General features: G+C 43.2%; 1 protein-coding gene across 1 annotated transcript in view; it reads left to right on the top strand.

Moving 5' to 3' along the window:
* Positions 1-22,467, top strand: part of LOC139556997 (solute carrier family 2, facilitated glucose transporter member 1-like) — a 44,695-nt gene extending 22,228 nt beyond the window's left edge. Inside the window, exons 2-10 of the mRNA XM_071371247.1 lie at positions 3,606-3,701; positions 13,758-13,918; positions 14,106-14,346; positions 14,667-14,829; positions 15,128-15,315; positions 15,469-15,573; positions 17,077-17,178; positions 17,290-17,493; positions 17,672-22,467. Of these exons, the coding sequence (XP_071227348.1) occupies positions 3,606-3,701; positions 13,758-13,918; positions 14,106-14,346; positions 14,667-14,829; positions 15,128-15,315; positions 15,469-15,573; positions 17,077-17,178; positions 17,290-17,493; positions 17,672-17,875 (1,464 nt within the window). The 3' untranslated portion in view covers positions 17,876-22,467. The remainder of the gene's footprint in view (positions 1-3,605; positions 3,702-13,757; positions 13,919-14,105; positions 14,347-14,666; positions 14,830-15,127; positions 15,316-15,468; positions 15,574-17,076; positions 17,179-17,289; positions 17,494-17,671) is intronic.
* The last annotated feature ends 1,961 nt before the right edge of the window (positions 22,468-24,428 follow it).

Here is a 24,428-nt window from a genome sequence, read left to right as displayed (position 1 = left end):
AAAGCAGCAGCTGATCCCTGCTAAGCTGCACTGCTGGCCGACTCCGCTTCCCTGGATATAACCTCCACACAGGAGCACTGTCATTCACAAGATAGGAGCCAGATTACTAAACTATTATAAGGCCACTGACGCAAAAAGCTCAAGCCTGGACAGCTAAGATGGAGAGTGTGTTATTGTTTGAGCAGACAAATGTTGTTGATACCCGATTTTAAAATAAGTGATTTATGATGTAGTACATGCTGTATAAGGTCTAAAAGCAATTTCACTAAGAAGATTTGTAGGAGTAGGAGTAAAGCTACTCTCAGTGCATCTCTCTTTTGACTTAACAGATAGAAGATGCAGATTCTAGAAGGTGAAATGACTGAGAGATTCCTGTCGATGTGAGTAAAGAGGGTAACTTTTATGGACGTCAGTGTGGCTGCAACGTATTTTTTATTTATTTAAACAATAATAATACAACAATAATACATTTCAAAACAGAGACATGGCTTACAATACCGACATGTGAATGCGAACGAATGAATGCGAACATAACAAAGGCCTGCTAAAGGCTTATGAACAAAATATCAGATCGATAATGGCAAGAGACTATCTATATCTATAACCATCAGATCCTCCTCTCCACCCTCTCCGAGTTGGGCATCTCCGGCGCGGCCCACGCTTGGATTGCGTCCTACCTGACAGGTCGCTCCTACCAGGTGGCGTGGCGAGAATCTGTCTCCGCACCACGTGCTCTCACCACTGGTGTCCCCCAGGGCTCTGTTCTAGGCCCTCTCCTATTCTCGCTATACACCAAGTCACTTGGCTCTGTCATATCCTCACATGGTCTCTCCTATCATTGCTATGCAGACGACACACAATTAATCTTCTCCTTTCCCCCTTCTGATAACCAGGTGGCGAATCGCATCTCTGCATGTCTGGCAGACATATCAGTGTGGATGACGGATCACCACCTCAAGCTGAACCTCGGCAAGACGGAGCTGCTCTTCCTCCCGGGGAAGGACTGCCCGTTCCATGATCTCGCCATCACGGTTGACAACTCCATTGTGTCCTCCTCCCAGAGTGCTAAGAACCTTGGCGTGATCCTGGACAACACCCTGTCGTTCTCAACTAACATCAAGGCGGTGACCCGTTCCTGTAGGTTCATGCTCTACAACATTCGCAGAGTACGACCCTGCCTCACACAGGAAGCGGCGCAGGTCCTAATCCAGGCACTTGTCATCTCCCGTCTGGATTACTGCAACTCGCTGTTGGCTGGGCTCCCTGCCTGTGCCATTAAACCCCTACAACTCATCCAGAACGCCACAGCCCGTCTGGTGTTCAACCTTCCCAAGTTCTCTCACGTCACCCCGCTCCTCCGCTCTCTCCACTGGCTTCCAGTTGAAGCTCGCATCCGCTACAAGACCATGGTGCTTGCCTACGGAGCTGTGAGGGGAACGGCACCTCCGTACCTTCAGGCTCTGATCAGGCCCTACACCCAAACAAGGGCACTGCGTTCATCCACCTCTGGCCTGCTCGCCTCCCTACCTCTGAGGAAGTACAGTTCCCGCTCAGCCCAGTCAAAACTGTTCGCTACTCTGGCACCCCAATGGTGGAACAAACTCCCTCACGACGCCAGGTCAGCGGAGTCAATCACCACCTTCCGGAGACACCTGAAACCCCACCTCTTTAAGGAATACCTAGGATAGGATAAAGTAATCCTTCTAACCCCCCCCCCCCCCTTAAAAGAGTTAGATGCACTATTGTAAAGTGGTTGTTCCACTGGATATCATAAGGTGAATGCACCAATTTGTAAGTCGCTCTGGATAAGAGCGTCTGCCAAATGACTTAAATGTAAATGTATATTTAGGCTAGTTACATTAACAGTAAACAAACTAGGCTATCTATTTCTATGATGAAACATAAAGATATACCCAGGGGCGTAATTTGAGTTCTTGCATTGGAATTATATTAAATTCTGCTTATATCACGCTATACCACAATAAACATAAAAGTTCAAATGTTGAGACCATTGAGTGCTTTTGACCAAGAAGTGAAAGGTTGGTGCGAAAACTCTTTTGTGCTTTATCAGCACCATGGACTGCGCCCTGGGCTGGCTCCTCTGTACCAAGATCGTCAGGAACAGACGGAGGTGGAGGGGGCTTTGGAGCCATTACCCTGGCAACACCTGTGAAAGGGGGGAAGGGGGGCTCTTCACGCGTAGCTAGCTGGAGCTCGGCAGCATCATCGCTGCTGGGCTTGGTCGGCGGCCTCGATGGTTTAATTTCTGATATCCATCGTGGCAGTGGCAGATTAGCTGGTTAGAGCTAAATAGGCTAATAACACTAACGCCTTTTGCAGCTAGCTAAGAAGCTAACGAAACTCTATAGTGGTGGGGTGTGAGGCAGAGTTCAGTGAAGCAGCTTCAACTGTAACTTGACCCTGTCCTTATAAATCTAATAAAAAAATAAAAAAATGACAGGTGGAGGAGTATCACATTATTCACATAGTCTACCACAAATGAGCATGTTTTTTTCCTCCAGTGGCTTTCCATAGCACCCCTACACACAAACCCACACACACATAGATAGATACACATACAGATTTCGTGCCAACCTGTCACTCAACTTTTTTGCTATTTTTATATAGGGACATAAAACTAAAACTGAGGTGGCACAAGTTTCAACTGAGGGGGCTAAGCCTCATTTTTGCTCTCTCGTGGAGCCATGCCCAGGTTCTGATGTTCCTCATTCCTTAAGGAGATTTTACTGAATGAACCACCAGTGTCAGTAACACCGGGCCTAGTTTCTGATGTTCCTCATTCCTTAAAGGGATTATACTGAATGGACCACCAGTGTCAGTAAACCCGGGCCTAGTTTCTGATGTTCCTCATTCCTTAAAGGGATTATACTGAATGGACCACCAGTGTCAGTAACACCGGGCCTAGTTTCTGATGTTCCTCATTCCTTAAGGGGATTATACTGAATGGACCACCAGTGTCAGTAACACCGGGCCTAGTTTCTGATGTTCCTCATTCCTTAAGGGGATTTTACTGAATGGACCACCGGTGTCAGTAACATCGGGCCTAGTTTCTGATGTCCCTCATTCCTTAAAGGGATTATACTGAATGGACCACCAGTGTCAGTAAACCCGGGCCTAGTTTCTGATGTTCCTCATTCCTTAAAGGGATTATACTGAATGGACCATCAGTGTCAGTAAACCCGGGCCTAGTTTCTGATGTTCCTCATTCCTTAAGGATATTTTACTGAATGGACCACCAGTGTCAGTAACACCGGGCCTAGTTTCTGATGTTCCTCATTCCTTAAAGGGATTATACTGAATGGACCACCAGTGTCAGTAACACTGAAGAGTCCAAGTGAGTTCTCAATATCTCATGCACATTTATTAAGTCTTAGTCCCAATTCACCTGTCTTTTATCCAAGTCCAAGACTTCTCATATAAAATCAGATTAGTCTGTATATACCTTCCCTCAAAGATATATATATTAAAATAAAAAAATAAAAATGCTCGTAGGATAATGCAATAACGCATGTGATTGAGCACTTTGAGCATTTCTTTGTAAAACTGAAGAGACTTTAATTTAAATTGTATTTTTGTGCCCACAGGAGGTGACGTTCCAGCTGATGATGGCAGTGGGAACAGCTGTGATTGGCTCGCTGCAGTTTGGCTACAACACAGGGGTCATCAACGCTCCCCAAAAGGTGAGTGAGAAAGGGACAGTTTCAAATGGCACCCTAATCCCTAAATAGTGCACTACTTTTGCCCAGTGCCATAGAGGCCCTGTATAGAGAATAAGGTGCCATTTTGGACACATACTCTGTTAGTTTCTATGTTTGTGCCCCTTAAAGCCTGTCCAAACCCAGTGAACATAAAGACAGTATTCTTCCTATTAATTCTTGACACCCCTTACTAGCTCTGCAGATTAAGATGTTCCTAAGAGATGCATGGCGCTCATAGATGTCCTACCCAAAGGTGCCGTACGCCCATGTCCAAAGTCCATTTTCCAAGCCATTAATAGTCTAGCAACAATACGTACCTCTGTCTGTGATATGAGTTAGATGGCAAACCTGACTATATATAAAGTGCCTCTTAACATTCGTTACCTGTTAGTTAATGGCCCACGTTACATGCCGTATTGGCTTTAAGATGATCAGGGTCGATGATTTGATGGTTCAGGATCGTCTATGTTGTGCCTATGACCCTACGATTCAGCCCAGACTGTTTTGCTACATATCTGCTTTTACTATATTTCTCGCTGCTCAGCCAAGTCACTTTACTACATGTAAATAACCTTCACAGTATATTCTTGAATTACCGACATAGGACATTTCTGTATTTTTCAGTATATCTTTCTTACTTTCTCACCTTTTTTTGTATTTGTATTTGTGCTCTTTTTGACTTAGTTATTGTGTCATTGTTACTATTATTGTATCCTGTGCATATGTCAAATAAACTCAGATTTGATTTGTTTGTCAAGGTTTGCATCTCATCTCTCCATCAAGAGCCCCACCAGGTCAATCAACCATGATACATAAAATACATGTAGGATCTTTGACTGACGTGGTGAGACTCCCTGGTGAGATAAGATGAGACGCAATCCTTCTACTGATGTCGGATCTTGGCACTTGGCTACAGATGTTGGATTTTTAGTTTGACCTGTTTTGTAGCAGAGGGGAAATAATCCTGCAGGAGGAGGATTTCAATGTCTGAAGAAATATTTAGAATCGTCACCAGGGGGAAGCTGTGATTGTATACAATGCAATACCGTACCTACTCTCTTAGAAAATATTACCTAAAACGGTTCTTCGGCTGTCCCTATAGGAGAACCCTTTGAAGAACCTTTTTTGGTTCCAGGTAGAACCCTTTTGGGTTCAATGTAAACCATTTCCAAGAAGGGTTCTACATGGACCCTGTAAGAGTTCTACCTGGAACCAAAAATAGTTCTACCTGGAAGCAAAAGGGGTTCTCCTATGGAACAGCTGAAGAACCCTTTTGGATCCCTTAGACTGCAGGTCCACTGGGCTCCAGTTCAAGTAGCCAGGCTACAGCGCGTCTCGTGTGAATTCTTATTTGGATTTGAATAAATCCACATATTTCTATGGAAGTAAATATATTTTTCGGGAGGGAAAATCCTTTTTTAAAATTGTTTTATTATACTGTATGTTCAAGACAAGCAATAGGCAGAATAACTAGTTGGTGGCCTTAGTGCCTATGTGGTCCAGTGGTTACAACCGCTGATCCCGTCATACATGTGCCAGAGTCAGCAGGGTTCGACTCCGGTCCACTGCCCTTTGACTCACCCTTCCCCATGTTTCCAACATTGTTCTCTCTCTTCAATAAAAGCAACAAAAAAAATAGGAAAGGAGTGGGACTGCCCCACTCGATAAAAATATATATTTAAGAAATAATAAATAATTGGACAAATTACAAATCGATTGGTGAGCGCACGTCCAACCTAAAACGTACAAGGTAGGCTAAATTGATTCATAAAACATGTACAGACCTAGCAGGCAACAATATATGCTATGCTAACTGATTCCACCATTGAAAGAGAAAACAAACAAAGAAATAGAAAATAAACCCTATATGCTGAGATTCAGTCTGGAGATTTTGAGGTGGAAAATAAAAACTTCAGAGGACTTTTAAGCCTTGAATACATGTAAGTTTGATTCACGCACTTAATGAGTGGAGCTCCACCAAAAGATTGCAGTCAGGGTGCAATTACTGCGTCCAAAATACCACAGAAGTTACTGCACTTTTACTGCCGTTTCAAAATTGCAATCTTTTTTTGTAAGGGTTTAGATAGCCTACAGCCTATTTTAGGCCCGCAAGGTAACTGCATTTATTTAAACGTTTTCAAGAAGTAAAACAAACTGTCTGATAATTTACACGTCAAAGAAAAGTGTCTCAGCTCAGCAAAATTGTCTTTGGATAGGCTCAAATCCATAAACATCTTGACAGCTTTACAAAATGAAATATTAAAGCCCACAATACATTACAAAATGAAATATTAAAGCCCACAATACAGGCTTTCAGTCCACAAGGATGACTTCAAATGCCGGCATCAAACTGAAAGTACAGTAGGCCTATGCTACTGTAGCCGGCACATAATAGCTTAGCAATGGAAATCTCACCTGCTGTAAGGGCATCCACACCAAAGACCAAAACTATATTGACAAATTATACATAGCCTTACTATAAAACGTGGGCAAGCATCCACACTGGAGGAAAGTTTATTGTTCTACAGTAGGCCTACATCTGTCAATCAACTGATGACCAAATTAGCTTATCAACTCAGCCAGGGAAACACCAACAAATAAAATAAAATTGCAGTTATGCAACCGGTCAGGATGCTCTCGATGGTGCTGGGGACCCATGCCAAATGTTTTCAGTCTCCTGAGGGGGAAAAGGTGTTGTTTGGACAATGATAGTTTGTTGACGATGTGGACACCAAGGAACTTGAAACTCTCCACCTGCTCCACTTCAGCCCCGTCGAAGTTAATGGGGGCCTATTTGGCCCTCCTTTTCCTATAGTCCACGATCAGCTCCTTTGTCTTGCTCACATAGAGAGAGAGGTTGTTGTGCTGGTACCACACTGCCAGGTCTCTGACCTCCTACCTATGGGCTGTCTCATCGTTGTCAGTGATCAGGCCTACCACTGTTGTGTCGTCAGCAAACTTAATGATGGTGTTGGAGTCGTCTTTGGCCACGCAGTCTTGGGTGAACAGAGAGTACAGGAGGGGACTATGCACGCACCCCTGAGGGGTCTCAGTGTTGAGGATCACCGTGGCAGATGTGTTGTTGCCTACCCTTACCACCTGGGGGCGGCCCGTCAGAAAGTCCAGGATCCAGTTGCAGAGGGAGTTGTTTAGTCCCAGGTTCCTTAGCTTAGTGATGAATTACGTGGGTACTATGGTGTTGAACGCTGAGCTGTAGTCAATGAACGGCATTCTCACATAGGTGTTCCTTTTGTCCAGGTGGGAAAGGGCAGTGTGGAGTGCGATTGAGATTGCGTCATCTGTGAATCTGTTGGAGCGGTATGCGAATTGGAGTGGGTCTAGGGTTTCTGGCATGCTGGTGTTGATGTGAGCCATGACCAGCCATTCAAAGCACTTCATGGCTACCGACGTGAGTCCTACGGGGCGGTAATCATTTAGGCAGGTTACCTTCACTTTCATGGGCACTTTCTTTGCATTAAAGTCCGAGGCCACTAGGAGCGCCGCTACTGGATGAGCATTTTCTTGTTTGTTTATGGCCTTATACAGCTCGTTGAATGCGGTCTTAGTGGCATCATCGGTTGGTGGTGGTAAATAGACTGCTGCGAATAATATAGATGAGAACTCTCTTGGTAAATAGTGTGGTCTACAGCTTATTATGAGGTATTCTACCTCAGGCGAGCAATACCTCGAGACTTCTTTAATATTAGACATTGCGCACCAGCAGTTATTGACAAATAGACACACACCCCCACCCCTCGTCTTACCAGACGTAGCTGCTCTGTCCTGCCGATGCACGGAGAAGCCAGCCAGCTCTATATTATCCGTGTCGTCGTTTAGCCAAGTCTTGGTGAAACATAAGATGTTACAGTTTTGAAATGTCCAGGAAGGTAGGATAGTCTTAATCGTAGATCGTCCCGTTTATTTTCCAATGATTGCACATTGGCCAATAATACGGAGGGTGGTGGTGGTTTATCTACTTGTCAGCTAATTCTTACAAGGCACACCGCCCTCCTCCCCCTTTTTATCCGTCTTTTCTTCACGCGGAGGATTTGGGCCTTCTCACGACAAAGCAGTATATCTTTCACATCAGACTCATAAAAAATAAATATTTTCCATTTCGGGGTGAGTAATCGCTGTTCTGATGTCCAGAAGCTCTTTTCGATCATAAGAGACGGTAGCAGCAACATTATGTACAAAATGAGTTACAAGCCTTGCGAAAAAAACAGTGGTGTAAAGTTCTTAAGTAAAAATACTTGAAAGTACTACTTAAGTAGTTTTTTTTTGGTATCTGTACTTTAGTATTTATATTTTTGACAACTTTTACATTACTTCTTAAAGAAAATAATGTACTTTTTACTCCATACATTTTCCCTGACACCCAAAAGTACTCGTTACATTTTGAATGCTTAGTAGGACACGCACTTATGAAGAGAACATCCCTGGTCATCCCTACTGCCTCTGATCTGGCGGACTCACGAAACACAAATGCTTTGTTTGTAAATTATGTCTGAGTGTTGGAGTGTGCCACTGTAAATTTAAACAACAAGAACATTGTGCCGTCTGATTTGCTTAATATAAGGATTTTTAAAATAATTTGTACTTTTACTTTTGATACTTATATTTAAGTATATTTACTTTTAGACTTTTACTCAAGTAAAATTTTACTGGGTAACTTTCACTTTTACTTGAGTCATTCCTATTAAGGTATCTTTACTTTTACTCAAGTATGACAATTTGTTTCCTTTTCCACCACTGGAAAAAACATACAAAATAGCACAGCTGGTTAGGAGCCCGTAAAACGTCAGCCATCCCCTCCGGCGCCATTATTTTAGCCTATTATCGTTTTTCACACCTTTCATTTTGTGACAATGGATAGGCTAGCCTGCAGAATGTATTGGAATATAATCACATAACAAGGGGCCTATTGCAACCATGGATGGCACTAGATTATCGCCAACTAAACCATCAATACTCGCTAAATTCACCCGCACATCTAATCTCAATTGCAACCATTATTGGTCACCACATTATCGCTACCTAAAAGATGTTGTCAGTGTTACCTTAGTCCTGCTTGGAACCAAAGTCTTAAGGCCGCTGCCTTCAGCACAGACATACATGTAAACCATAGCGTATCGCTATGGGTTTGATTCCAGCCCACTCTCTTCTGGCACAATAACTCAAAATTCTGTTAGTCCTTTAAAAAAAAAAATCTATTTGACAAGCATTCTGTACAATTGAAATAAAGTATTTCCTTGTTTACCATGGCAAATCTACTGTGGCAAGTTATATATTTTTCTATAATATATACACTAGATCAAAAAAATAATGGGCTGCGTTTTTTTGGTTTTAAAATCTGAGTCACTTTCTTTCATGCGCTATTGTGCTCCATTCCGTAGGCTACCTCACGATTCTCAATTTCATCTTGTCTTTACATCTGATATTATAGGCCTATGTGTGCAATTAGTTTTGATATGCTACAGTAGGCTATAGTTTAGGTATAGCCTACTATACAGCTGCATTTCGGATACACTTTACAATTGTATGTCGTAGTGGAGACCAATATCTATTTTGAGTTATTAAGCTTTATGAAACGACGTTTGTTGATGTGTATGGATGCATTTCAGATAAATTTTTTGTACATTTTAATATTGCAGTAATAGGACCTATAGACCTACAGTAGCAGTAGGAAATGTATTAATATTCTGTCTGGTGCTTTACCGTTTGAGGTGGCAAGAGAAGGATGATTTTGATAGCTGGCACTGGTCCGAATGACTCGACTGCCCCTACATGGAGAGAAAGAGAACTGCAGGTTTTCAGTGAACGTATCTAAATCACAAGTCTTCTGCGAATTTCTAGCTGGCAGGAACAAATTTTGCTACGAAAGAGTGATCAAATTAAGATCTGACATCTGTAAGTGACAGTCTGGCAGATATACTGGAGATACTCTGGTACTGTATGTACTTTACTCCAGTAGTTACTTGAGGTATTACTGAAGCCTGCTTTGTAAATAAAAATGTGTATTACTGTGTGTGTGTACTTATATTTGTGTATGTGTGTGTGTGTGTGTGTGTGTGTGTGTGTGTGTGTGTGTGTGTGTGTGTGTGTGTGTGTGTGTGTGTGTGTGTGTGTGTGTGTGTGTGTGTGTGTGTGTGTGTGTGTGAGAGAGAGATTTGGGAGGTTTAAGGCCAATCCTGGAGCCTCTTCGGGATACCTGAGCACATGAGCACTATAAATAGCTTTGTAGATTACGATTACATCAGTCTAAAGATGTGCAGGACAGTAAGGTAGCTGCTACTGGAGGTAGCTGCTAGTGGATCCAGTATCTTTGATACTTTGTTATGCAAGGATTAAAGTCACCTCCACGGTCTGCGGTGGAAAGTCACCATCTATTGTAGTGAATTACGGTTGCATAATTCCATTAACTTTCCCAAATTTACCAGGTTTTCCTGAGATCCTTGTTGGAGGATTCCCGTATTTCAATCTTATTCCAGGAAGTCTCCAACTGGGAATTTTGAGAAAGGTTTACCATTGCGATCATTCCACTTGCGGTGTGTCCATTACACGTGGCAGAGGTAACGAGGATCATTGTCACGTTTGCAGGATTAAGGTGGCTACAGGAGTTGTGCAACTAACAATAACAAAGAGATCATTCACTCTGACTACTCTCTTCTTCACATATTCTTTATGGCAAATTTATCTTTCATTTATCTCCTTCAAAGTACACTAGAAAATTAGTATCACCAGATAAAAATGTTGTGGGGTATAAGTCAATGTCAGGTAAAAAAACAATGATGTGCTCACATCCAACAAACCACTGCAGGGGGCGAATGGTGATGCCATAGGAAAAATATGTTTTCCATAGTCAGAGACCCAGGGCATATTCTTTGGAGGGCAATAAACCCTGCCTTACTCATACCTGTATCAATGACACTGAGTTATGTTTGTCAACATGAAGTCCTGTAATGAACGATCTTGTATCGTGTTTCTCTGCCCCCCTCTGCTGGTCAAAAGCTGGCTTCTGTAAGAATGTTTTTATTTACCTGTTTTTTAGAATACGGCTGAATACGGAGTGGCTGCGGATCCGACTTTTATGGACCCCTCTTCCCGACACGAAAGGTCCTGAAAGGTCTGCGCATGTGCGGATTCTCTACTTTACACACAGTCTCTGCTCTACTTGTAGAGAACAGGCTACTCTGGCGAATGTTGCTCGTTTAATAAAGTTAGATCAAAGCTGAATCCATTTCCGCAAGATCACAATGATAGTATTCTTCATAACAAAATAGAATATAACAACATAATAAGGACGGACAGCTGATCATCCTTTCAGTGGCAGACCACGTGTAACAACACCTGCACAGGATCGGTACATCCGAACATCACAACTGCGGGACAGGTACAGGATGGCAACAACAACTGCCCGAGTTACACCAGGAACACACAATCCCTCCATCAGTGCTCAGACTGTCCGCAATAGGCTGAGAGGCTAGACTGAGGGCTAGTAGCCCTGTTGTAAGGCAGGTCCTCACCAGACATCACCGGCAACAACGTCGCCTATGGGCACAAACCCACCGTCGCTGGACCAGCAGGACTGGCAAAAAGTGCTCTTCACTGACGAGTCGCAGTTTTGTCTCACCAGTGGTGATGGTCGGATTCGTGTTTATCGTCGAAGGAATGAGCGTTACACCAAGGCCTGTACTCTGGAGCGGAATCGATTTGGAGATGGAGGGTCCGTCATGGTCTGGGGCGGTGGGTCACAGCATCATCGAACTGAGCTTGTTGTCATTGCATGCAATCTCAACGCTGTGCGTTACAGGGAAGACATCCTCCTCCCTCATGTGGTACCCTTCCTGTAGGCTCATCCTGACATGACCCTCCAGCATAACAATGCCACCAGGCATACTGCTCGTTCTGTGCGTAATTTCCTGCAAGACAGGAATGTCAGTGTTCTACCACGGCCAGCGAAGAGCCCAGATCTCAATCCCATTGAGCACATCTGGGACCTGTTGGATCGGAGGGTGAGGGCTAGGGCCATTCCCCCCAGAAATGTCCGGGATCTTGCAGGTGCCTTGGTGGAAGAGTGGGGTAACATCTCACAGCAAGAACTGGCAAATCTGGTGCAGTGCATGAGGCGGAGAAGCACTGCAGTACTTAATGCAGCTGGTGGCCACACCAGATACTGACTGTTACTTTTGATCCCCCTTTGTTCAGGGACACATTATTCCATTTATGTTAGTCACCTGTCTGTGGAACTTGTTCAGTTTATGCCTCAGTTGTTGAATCTTGTTATGTTCATACAAATATTTACACGTTAAGTTTGCTGAAAATAAACGCAGTTGACAGTGAGAGGATGTTTCTCTTTTTGCTGAGTTTATAACGTTACTGTAACACAAAAAGGAATTCGTAATTTCTTGAGAAAACTCAACAGCATGCGCCAATAGGCAAAATATGTGCTTTGATTGAAACTAAAATGAATGCAAATAAGTTAGAAATGGTGCTACTAATGCACATGACGGCACAAACATGTCTCGTAAAAAGTAAATATGTTAGCTAGCTATCATACAGTAGGCGTATATAAGAAGACATGCAATCATAATTGACTGTAGCGCATATAAAGCACCCAGCCCTGGGCTGCCGTCGTGAATTGAATTATGGGGAGTTTCAGGCCCTGGAGTGCGAGTGAACAAAATTTTACACTCGCAAAGCCGACTAGAAACGTTGCAATGGCTAATAATTTGGACTACCCTCCAAGATGGCGACGGGGATTCCCCCAAGGGCATAAGACAAGGGTGTGTCTTTTAAGTGTTTGGACCGCAGCCCTGGTATCGTAGCGTCGGAGATGACTAACTAGGAACTTTGTTCCGGTGCACAGATGTTTCGTCACTGATCATTTGGATACATCATGATTTCGCAGGTGTTCGCATCTTTCCAATTTCGGAAGGGGAGGGGACATTTAACCCATATGTTTTCCCTGTAACTTGCAAAGAGAGAGGGGCGGAGATACCGCCCTGGCTTCCGCTCCACATTCTAGTAAATTATTTTTTCTATCATGTTTCCGCGCAGAATTTAATTGAGCATCTGACGCAATTACGCAAGATTTTTGTTCTAGTTCCGAGATTACAATATCTATAATTTCACTGTATGGTTGGTAATTCACTATGAATTGAATTGTGACTGTATGTATATGATGTATGTATGATAATGGTATTATTTAAAGGGGCAATCTGCAGTTTGTACAGACATTTTTTTACATATAAATTAACGATATGTACCCATTGATTCTTGAAGAATATCATTTATAAATGCCTCATGAGCTTAATTCAACTGTTGTACCCCATCAGAACCCAAAATATAAGCTTGTTTTATGCCAATGTTTTTTAACAAAGTAAATCTAAACAAACATTAGCTACATGGTTAAAACTACAATTTAGATATCATGGATGGTCAGTCCTTGCATCCATAACTCTGTCTATGAATTTGAGTCTATGAATTTGAGGGTGATTACATTTCTCTAGCCCCGTCCCTCAGCTTTCAAAATGTTTTATTTTAGTTTTACCCCTTTTTCGGGATATCCAATTGATAGTTACAGTCTTGTCCCATTGATGCAACTCCCGTACTGACTCGGGAGAGGCGAATGTCGAGAGCCATGCATCCTCCGAAACAAGACCCTGCCAAGCCACACTGCTTCTTGACACACTGCTCGCTTAACCAGGAAACACCATACAACTGGCGATCGCGTTCAGCTTGCAGGTGCCCAGCCCACCACAAGGAGTTGCTAGAGCGCGATGGGACAAGGACATCCGGCCGACCGAGCCCTCCCCTAACCCGGACGACGCTGGGCCAATTGTGTGACGCCTCATCGGTCAAACTCACTTTTGAGGCCCATCACTTTTTACCGGGGAGGATGCTTTGCTTTTTACCGGGGAGGATGCTTTGTTATTGTTTGCTGCTGGTTGCAGCTTTAATGTCTCCAGCAACCTTCAATGATGAATATAGTTAATGTATGTTCTTCATGTTGTGATATGTTGTATTGTACCTTAGATCATTGAAGGCTTTTTGAATGACACGTGGAACAACAGGTACTCTGAGCCCATCCCTGCCACATCCCTGACCACCCTGTGGTCCATCTCCGTGGCCATCTTCTCTGTCGGGGGCATCTTTGGCTCCTTCTCCGTGGGCCTCTTTGTCAACCGCCTGGGCAGGTAAATCTGCTCTGGTAGTGTTATATTTTAGACTGGACTTTACGGTAAAAGGGTGTGGTAATCATGGGTCATTTCGTTTTTTTGTGCGGTCCTATGCACCTTAACAACAGTATAGCATTTTTGTGCCTTTAGGAAGTGAAGAAGCCAGCCATATTTTTAAATTGACCTCTCTGTGAATGATTTGCAGGAAGAACTCGATGCTCATCGCCAATGTGCTAGCGTTCATCGCCGCCGGGTTCATGGGCTTCTCCAAGCTGGCGGCGTCGTGGGAGATGCTGATCATTGGCCGCTTCATCGTGGGACTTTACTCCGGCCTGTCCACTGGCTTCGTGCCCATGTACGTGGGGGAGATCGCGCCCACTTCGCTCCGTGGGGCGCTGGGCACTCTGCACCAGCTGGGCATCGTCATTGGAATCCTCATGGCACAGGTAGGCACCGTCCGTTGGGTGACTTTCAGTTTCACCTGATCCGATGTCAGTGATTACTAGAGATGACAATCCAAATGTGGCACAGGACAACTGGACAAATATAGCAATGACGAGAAGACAAATGTTCAAGTAATATTTGCTGCCCTCAGGTGTGATCTTTTTGTTATCTTTTTCAACGCTAGTGATACAGCACAATCATCTGGACAAAATATTCTTTCCATCAACATACAGTACCCAAGTAACTTCACCACAGTGTATTTCCATGGTAGTTTAACTTTCATTAACAGTGTTACAGTGTACGAACATATTGTTACTTACAGGTGTTTGGGATGGAGTCGATCATGGGGAACTCCACTATGTGGCCCTTCCTGCTGGGCCTCACTTTCATCCCGGCCGTGTTGCAGTGTATCCTGCTGCCCTTCTGCCCCGAGAGCCCTCGCTTCCTCCTCATCAACTGCAACGAGGAGCTCAAGGCCAGGGAAGGTAAGCCTCTGACCATCTAATGCTACACCTTCACTCCCTCAAACATGGAACCCTCCCGGCTGAGGACCTATTCCCATGGAGAGCAGGAGAGCTCCTGGGTGTGTAGGCTTTTGTTCCAGCCCTGCTCTAACACACCATTCAACTAATCAAGGTTCCGACAAGCAGCTTATTAGTAGAATCTGGGGTGTTCAAGTAGGGCTGGAACAAACGCCTGCACATCCATTAGCTCTCTAGGAGGAGGGTCGCATCTTGTTACCAGCTGAATGGAGTCCTGAGTGTGTTGTGGATTTGCATGCAGTGCTGGAGAAGCTGCGAGGCACTGAGGAGGTGGGCGACGACATGCAGGAGATGAAGGAGGAGGCCAGGCAGATGATGAGGGAGAAGAAGGTCACCATCCTGGAGCTATTCCGCTCGCCACTCTACCGCCAGCCCATCTTCATCGCCATCATGCTCCAGCTCTCCCAGCAGCTGTCTGGCATCAACGCTGTGAGTGTAGGACACTCTGGGAGACACACACTGACTTGTGAATACACATGCATGCATGCACATACATGCTAACTCATGCACACACATGTGCACACACATGTGCACACACACTTCAAACTACATGATCCACTAAATTATGACAATTTTGTGCAGGTTTTCTACTACTCCACCAGGATCTTTGAGAAGGCGGGGGTTTCTCAGCCAGTCTATGCAACCATTGGGGCTGGAGTAGTCAATACAGCCTTCACTGTTGTGTCTGTAAGTCAGAAAAACACTGTACAACATCCATAAACACCCATACGAAGAAAAAATAAAAATTTCAATATATTTAATTTCACAAAATGTATTTCAAATAGATGTACATACATTTCCCTCTTTGCTCAAATGCATGTAATGCCTGACAATTCCAGAAATGCATGGCTAAGATATCTAGTCTACAGGGTGGCCAAAGCAGTTCCTAATTTGGCATATGACATAGTTTGGGCCTTCAGAGTGGGTTAATTACTCTTTTTACACAAAATGTTGGCATTGATATAATTTTAACATTGTCATAAAGAGTGCATGTTCAACTTCATAAAAAATATGTTTCCTGTCTCAAGAGGTTAAATAAAAATGTAAAAGACTATATAGTAAGTGCCTGTCTTCAGCTTCATTAAATAATGAAAAAATCATTACATGATTTTAAATGTAAATGCATTTTAGTGCTTTCGGTATACTTTTGATATGTCTCAACTACAATAAAAATACATTCTGAGCAAATATATTGTAGCTGCGGCAGCCTATTAGACGATCTGGGGGCGTGGCTTCTTGGAGGCGTGGCCTTGGTTTGAGCTCGTTGGGTCACCCATGGGAGAACGTGTCATAATATAATTGAAAAGACATTTACAAATACATAAAATATATTTCCTAAATGTATCACTAAATACATGTGGAAACATTATTTAATGAATTTCAGAATGTACTTTAGAATACATGAATTACATTTTCCAATGCATTTAACATACACTGAGTGTATAAAACATTAAGGACACCTTCCTAATATTGAGTTGTGGAATCCAGGTGAAACCTATGATCCCTTATTGATGTCACTTGTTAAATCTACTTCAATCAGTATAGATGAAGGGGAGGAAACAGTTTAAAGAAGGATTTTTAAGCCTTGAGACAATTGAGACATGGATTGTGTATGTGTGCCATTCAGAGGGTGAATGGGCAAGACAAAATATTTAAGGGCTTTTGAACAGGGTATGGTAGTAGGTGCCAGGCGATGCTGCTGGATTTTTCATGCTCAACAGTTTCCCGTGTGTATCAAGAATGGTCCACCACCCAAAGGACATCCAGCCAACTTTACACAACTGTGGGAAGCATTGGAGTCAACATGGGCCAGTATACCTGTGGAATCCTTTCGCCACCTTGTAGAGTCCATGGCCCGACGAATTGAGGCTGTTCTGAGGGTAAAAGGGGGTGCAACTGGACTCAATATTAGGAAGGTGTTCTTAATGTTTTGTTCACTCAGTGTATATTGTGATATACATTTTACATACGTTTATATATGAATTTTAAATACATTCCGTAATATATGTTTAAAAAAATTAAACATTTCATATTTATCCCCAAAAAATGTATAAAAAATATATTTTAAATGTTTTTTTTTTCTAGTATAGGTGGAAAATGAAACAGACTAATGTGTCTTTGAAATGTAGCCACTCCCCAACCCCCACTAACACCACCTTTCTTCTCCTCTTCCTCGCTCTCTTTATATAGCTATTCATTGTGGAGCGTGCTGGGCGAAGATCCCTTCACCTCACTGGGTTACTGGGGATGGCATTCTCAGCGGTCCTGATGACAGTTGCTATGGCACTGCTTGTATGTATAATGGTGCACTAAAGGAACAAAAACATCATGGATATGCTTATATAATATTTTATGTACACGGCTACTTCAACCAGACTCCTCTACTGATGTGTCTTGCCTCAGGACCAGCTGCCATGGATGTCGTACGTTAGCATCGTGGCCATCTTCAGCTTCGTGGCCTTCTTTGAGATTGGCCCAGGCCCCATCCCATGGTTCATTGTGGCTGAGCTCTTCAGCCAAGGTCCTCGGCCCTCTGCCTTTGCCGTGGCTGGATTCTCCAACTGGACAGCTAACTTTATAGTGGGCATGACCTTTCAATACGTTGAGGTAAGGAGACAGAAACAATTACTATTGCATTAATGGCTCATTTTCGTATTATATGAATTAGAATACATTGATAGTATATATTATTATATATATTATATAGTTCTATAATAGTACTTATGACTTCCACTTTCAATTTGGAAATTGTGAAAATAATGTAACTTTTCTGTATTCTCTGTAGCAACTGTGTGGCCCCTACGTCTTCATCATCTTTACCGTGCTGCTGCTGGGCTTCTTCGTCTTCACCTACTTCATGGTGCCCGAAACCAAGGGACGATCGTTTGACGAGATCGCTGCTGGCTTCCGCCATGATGCCGGAGAGGCAGGGGAGAAGTATGCGCCTGACGAGATGAACAGCCTGGGGGGAGCCGACTCCCAACTCTAAGCCCTCCGACAACACCGATACTTACATACATACAGTTTTTCAACCACTCCACAAATTTCTTGTTAACTATAGTTTTGGCAAGTTGGTTAGGACATCTACTTTGTGCATGACACAAGTAATTTTTCCAACAATTGTTTACAGACAGATTATTTCACTTATAATTCACTGTATCACAATTCCAGTGGGTCAGAAGTTTACATACACTAAGTTGACTGTGCCTTTAAACAGCTTGGAAAATTCCAGAAAATTATGTCATGGCTTTAGAAGCTTCTGATAGGCTAATTGACATAATTTGAGTCAATTGGAGGTGTACCTGTGGATGTATTTCAAGGCCTACCTTCAAACTCAGTGCCTCTTTGCTTGACATCATGGGAAAATCAAAAGAAATCAGTCAAGACCTCAGAAAAAAATTGTAGACCTCCAAAAGTCTGGTTCATCCTTGGGAGCAATTTCCAAACGCCTGAAGGTACCGCGTTCATCTGCACAAACAATAGTACGCAAGTATAAACACCATGGGACCACGCAGCCGTCATACCGCTCAGTTAGGAGACGCGTTCTGTCTCCTAGAGATTAACGTATTTTGGTGCTAAAAGTGAAAATCAATCCCAGAACAACAGCAAAGGACCTTGTGAAGATGCTGGAGGAAACAGGTACAAAAGTATCTATATTCACAGTAAAACGAGTCCTACATCGACATAACCTGAAAGGCCGCTCAGCAAGGAAGAAGCCACTGCTCCAAAACCGCCATAAAAAAGCCAGACTACGGTTTGCAACTGCAGATGGGGACAAAGATCATGCTTTTTGGAGAAATGTCCTCTCGTCTGATGAAACAAAAATAGAACTGTTTGGCTATAATGACCATTGTTATGTTTGGAGGAAAAAGGTGGAGGCTTCCAAGCCGAAGAACACCATCCCAACCGTGAAGCTGCTAATGGCAGCATCATGTTGTGGGGGTGCTTTGTTGCAGGAGGGTCTGGTACACTTTACAAAATAGATGGCATCATGAGGGAGGAAAAGTATGTGGATATATTGAAGCAACATCTCAAGACATCAGTCAGGAAGTTAAAGCTTGGTCGCAAATGGGTCTTCCAAATGGACAATGACCCCAAGTGTAACAGTATAACTTTACGTCGTCCCCTCGCCCCGACACGGGCGCGAACCAGGGACCCTCTGCACACATCAACAACGGTCGCCCACGAAGCATCGTTACCCATCGCTCCACAAAGGCCACGGCCCTTGCAGAGCAAGGGGCAACACTACATATTGGTTTCAGAGCAAGTGACGTAACTGATTGAAATGCTACTAGCGCGTACCCGCTAACTAGCTAGCCATTTCACATCCGTTACACTCACCCCCCTTTCAACCTCCTCCTTTTCCGCAGCAACCAGTGATCCGGGTCAACAGCATCAATGTAACAGTATAACTTTACGTCGTCCCCTCGCCCCGACACGGGCGCGAACCAGCGCTCCACAAAGGCCACGGCCCTTGCAGAGCAAGGGGCAACACTACATATTGGTTTCAGAGCAAGTGACGTAACTGATTGAAATGCTACTAGCGCGTACCCGCTAACTAGCTAGCCATTTCACATCCGTTACACAAGCATACTTCCAAAGTTGTGGAAAAATGGCCTAAGGACAACAAAGTCAAGGTATTGGAGTGGCCATCACAAAGCCCTGACCTCAATCCTATAGAAAATGTGTGAGCAGAAAGGAAAAAATGTGAGCAAGGAGGCCTACAAACCTGGCTCAGTTACACCAGCTCTGTCAGGAGGAATGGGCCAAAATTCACCCAACTTATTGTGGGAAGCTTATGGAAGGCTACCTGAAATGTTTGACCCAAGTTAAACAATTTAAAGGCAATGCTACCAAATACTAATTGAGTGTATGTAAACTTCTGACTCACTGGGAATGTGCCTCTGGAAGCAATGTCAGCACAATAACTTTTCGTCGGGAGCTTCATGAAATGGGTTTCCATGGCCAAGCAGCTGCACACAAGCCTAAGATCATCATGCGCAATACCAAGCGACGGCTGGAGTGGTGTAAAGCTCACCGCCATTGGACTCTGGAGCAGTGGAAATGCGTTCTCTGGAGTGATGAATCATGCTTCACCATCTGGCGGTCCGATGGACTAATCTGGGTTTGGCGGATGCCAAGAGAACGCTACCTGCCCAAATGCATAGTACTAACTGTAAAGTTTGTTGGAGGAGGAATAATGGTCTGAGGCTGTTTTTCATGGTTTGGGTAGGCACCTTAGTTCCAGTGAAGGGAAATCTTAACGCCACAGCATACAATGACATTCTAGACGATTCTGTGCTTCAAATTTTTTGGAGAATTATTTTTTTTGGGGGGGAAGGCTCTTTCCTGTTTCAGGAGGACAATTCCCCCGTGCACAAAGTGAGGTCCATACAGAAATGGTTTGTCGAGATTGGTGTGGAAGATCTTGACTTGCCTGCACAGAACCCTGACCTCAACCCCATCGGACACCTTTGGGATGAATTGGAACGCGAGCCAGGCCTAATCGCCCGACCTCACTAATGCTTTTGTGGCTGAATGGAAGCAAGTTACTGCAGCAATGTTCCAGCATCTAGTGGAAAGCCTTCCCGGAAGAGTGGAGGCTGTTATAGCAGCAAAGAGGGGACCAACTCCATATTAATGCCCATGATTTTGAAATGAGATGTTCTTATGAGATACTTTTGATACTTTTACCACACCCTACATTATAGCCCTTTTGCCGTCAGATAGCGCTATTATTCCTTACGAACCTGGCTCAGTTACACCAGCTCTGTCAGGAGGAATGGGCCAAAATTCACCCAACTTATTGTGGGAAGCTTATGGAAGGCTACCTGAAATGTTTGACCCAAGTTAAACAATTTAAAGGCAATGCTACCAAATACTAATTGAGTGTATGTAAACTTCTGACTCACTGGGAATGTGATGAAAGAAATAAAAGCAGAAATAAATCATTCTCTCTAGTATTATTCTGACATTTCAAATTCTTGAAGTAAAGTGGTGATCCTAACTGACCTAAGACAGGGAATTCTTACTGGGATTAGATGTCAGGAATTGTGGGAAAAAAACAGAGTTTAAATGTATTTGGCTAAGGTGTATGTAAACTTCCGACTTCAACTGTACATACATAGATAGATAGATAGATTTTATTTGACCATGTTAAACAATATAATGCATAATGCATTTCAAATCATCAAGCATGACACAAACCATGTTTTAGATATATTTCCATTATGGTCCTCTTAAATAAATGGTTCAAAAATGTACAAACATAAACATACTAGGCATACTTGGCTTACACATATAACACATGACATAACAGGCATAGTTGGCTTACACATATAGCTAACACATAACAAATCAAAGAATAGGAGACATTGTCATAGCCATAGAGCAGGACTCCCTCAACAGATCAGCGATCTCAGGCTCCTAAAATGAGATGATGGTTTGATGATGGTTATGCCAGATAATGGTGACGCAGTTGATGCCAGATGATGGTGATGAAGTTGGCTTGCCGCCTCTGATATATATTATAAGGGGGTGTTCACAGGGTATCCTTTTCAAATGAAATATTGGGCATTAAAGCGTCTTGTTATTACGGTATTATCTATCATCTACACCGAAGACTAAGCTTCACAGTTACTAAGTACACGCTTAGAAAAAAAGTCGCTATCTAGAACCTAAAAGTGTTCTTCAGCTGTCCCCATAGGAGAACCCTTTGAAGATAAATATTTTTGGTTCCAGGTATAACTTTTTGGTTCCATGTAAAACCATTTCCACAGAGGGTTCTGTACTCCCAAAAGGGTTCTACCTGGAACCAAAAAGGGTTATACCTGGAACCAAAAACATTTATCTTATGGGGAAAGCCGAAGAATCCTTTCGGAATCCTTTTTTCGAAGAGTGTAGGACAATGATATCAGCAAATTTAAATATATACTTTTATATTAGCAAATTTCGCATACAACTCCACTTGAACCTATGGATTTTAGAGGGTGACTCTACAGAAGGGGATTCGTAGTCTGTCAATCAGCTAAGGCAAGACATTTAGGAATTTACTGATTTTTATCCTTGTCTTGTTTGAACAATACAATGTAATGTTTTGTGTGTGTGTGTGTGTGTGCGTGTGCGTGTGCGTGTGCGTGCGTGCGTGCGTGCGTGTGTGTGTGCGTGCGCACCACAAGTCACTGCTTTATGCATAGTGACTTTTTCTTTAGTATTGGACATATGCTGTAAATAATAGACACAATAAATCATTGTAGTTGTATAACCAGAATAAGAGTATAATCCCATGTAAGCTCTAACTTGTCAGTTACAGAGTTCTGTATCATTTTACAAAACAAATTATTTATTAGTGAGCTGTACAATTCTATTGTGTAGCCTACCAAAAAGAAAACGCTAATCTGTGTGTAGTGCCTAGGGGGATGGGGAAGTAGGCAGCAGAAGGAGATTTTTTGTGTTTTCTTTATCTTTTATGTTAAAACAAAGTGCCACGACTGCTCTACTGACAGCTCTTCCCCTTTTTTTATGATATATTGTATGGTAGCTGGATATTTTGCTCAATAAAAACAAGCTGCACACAGAGAACCACTTTCATGGGTGTGTCTTCTTTGGTCAACACATTCAAACAGAGAGTTGAAAGTTACCCAAATCATATTAGAATATAATCATTTATGAAATTATCATTTTTGTAGTATAATTTTGACATACACTATATATACAAAAGTATGTGGACACCCCTTCAAATGAGTGGATTGGCTAGTTCAGCCACACCCGTTGCTGACAGGTATATAAAATCGAGCACACAGCCATGCAATATCCATAGACAAATAGGAGAATGCCCTTAATGAAGAGCTCAGTGACATTCAACGTGGTATCGTCATAGGATGCCACCTTTCCAACAAGTCAGTTCATCAAATTTCTGCCCTGCTAGAGCTGCCCCCGTCAACTGTATGCTGTTACTGTGAAGTGGAAACATCTAGGAGCAACAATGGCTCAGCCACGAAGTGGTAGGCCACACAAGCTCACAGAACGGAACCTCCAAGCGCTGAAGCACATAGCGCGTAAAAATTGTCCTCGACTCACTACAGAGTTCCAAACTGCCTCTGGAAGCAATGTCAGCACAATAACTTTTCGTCGGGAGCTTCATGAAATGGGTTTCCATGGCCAAGCAGCTGCACACAAGCCTAAGATCATCATGCGCAATACCAAGCGACGGCTGGAGTGGTGTAAAGCTCACCGCCATTGGACTCTGGAGCAGTGGAAATGCGTTCTCTGGAGTGATGAATCATGCTTCACCATCTGGCGGTCCGATGGACTAATCTGGGTTTGGCGGATGCCAAGAGAACGCTACCTGCCCAAATGCATAGTACTAACTGTAAAGTTTGTTGGAGGAGGAATAATGGTCTGAGGCTGTTTTTCATGGTTTGGGTAGGCACCTTAGTTCCAGTGAAGGGAAATCTTAACGCCACAGCATACAATGACATTCTAGACGATTCTGTGCTTCTAATTTTTTGGAGAATTATTTTTTTTGGGGGGGAAGGCTCTTTCCTGTTTCAGGAGGACAATTCCCCCGTGCACAAAGCGAGGTCCATACAGAAATGGTTTGTCGAGATTGGTGTGGAAGATCTTGACTTGCCTGCACAGAACCCTGACCTCAACCCCATCGGACACCTTTGGGATGAATTGGAACGCGAGCCAGGCCTAATCGCCCGACCTCACTAATGCTTTTGTGGCTGAATGGAAGCAAGTTACTGCAGCAATGTTCCAGCATCTAGTGGAAAGCCTTCCCGGAAGAGTGGAGGCTGTTATAGCAGCAAAGAGGGGACCAACTCCATATTAATGCCCATGATTTTGAAATGAGATGTTCTTATGAGATACTTTTGATACTTTTACCACACCCTACATTATAGCCCTTTTGCCGTCAGATAGCGCTATTATTCCTTATGCCGTTTGCTTCCTTCTCAACTTCTCTGCTTCGCCTTGCCTGTGCTAGTCTGGGTGCCAGTCTCTATTTAGGGGTTAACAGTCTCTGCTAAACAGACTGGCACCCAGACTATGCCTGCGTCTATTATTACATTGTTATTATTATTAGACAGAAGTTGCCATATTATTCTTGTTACTTAATATTGTTTGTTTGCTTCGTTCGTTTTTTAAATTTGGACACTTGAAAACGACATGGTGCATATCAAGAGATTTCATCCTGTAAAATTCAAATATTAAAGGTGTCCACATGCTTCCCATCCGAAACAGTTTGTTCATATATTATGACAACATTTTGTGAGGTTGTTTATTGGGTCTTTTGCAAGGGTTATATTGGCTGTTTGGGGACACAAACATTTTTCATGAGGCAAGCCGAAGTCTACGCCCCTTCGTCGGTGATTGGTCAACAGTTGAGATTCTTCAATTAAGTGTTTCTTCGTGGCCATGAGGTGGGGGTAAAATGGAGGACAGGAAAAAAAGGTCAATATGGAGTGGTGGATCACACAGAACTTTTGGAAGAGCTACAGGAGGAAATTGAACGTGACGAGAGTGTGGATGAATGAACT

This window comes from Salvelinus alpinus, chromosome 28 (genome assembly GCF_045679555.1).
Source record: "Salvelinus alpinus chromosome 28, SLU_Salpinus.1, whole genome shotgun sequence".
Lineage (NCBI taxonomy): Eukaryota > Metazoa > Chordata > Actinopteri > Salmoniformes > Salmonidae > Salvelinus > Salvelinus alpinus.
Note: the sequence above shows the minus strand (reverse complement) of the source record. Positions and strands in the feature narration are given on the sequence as shown.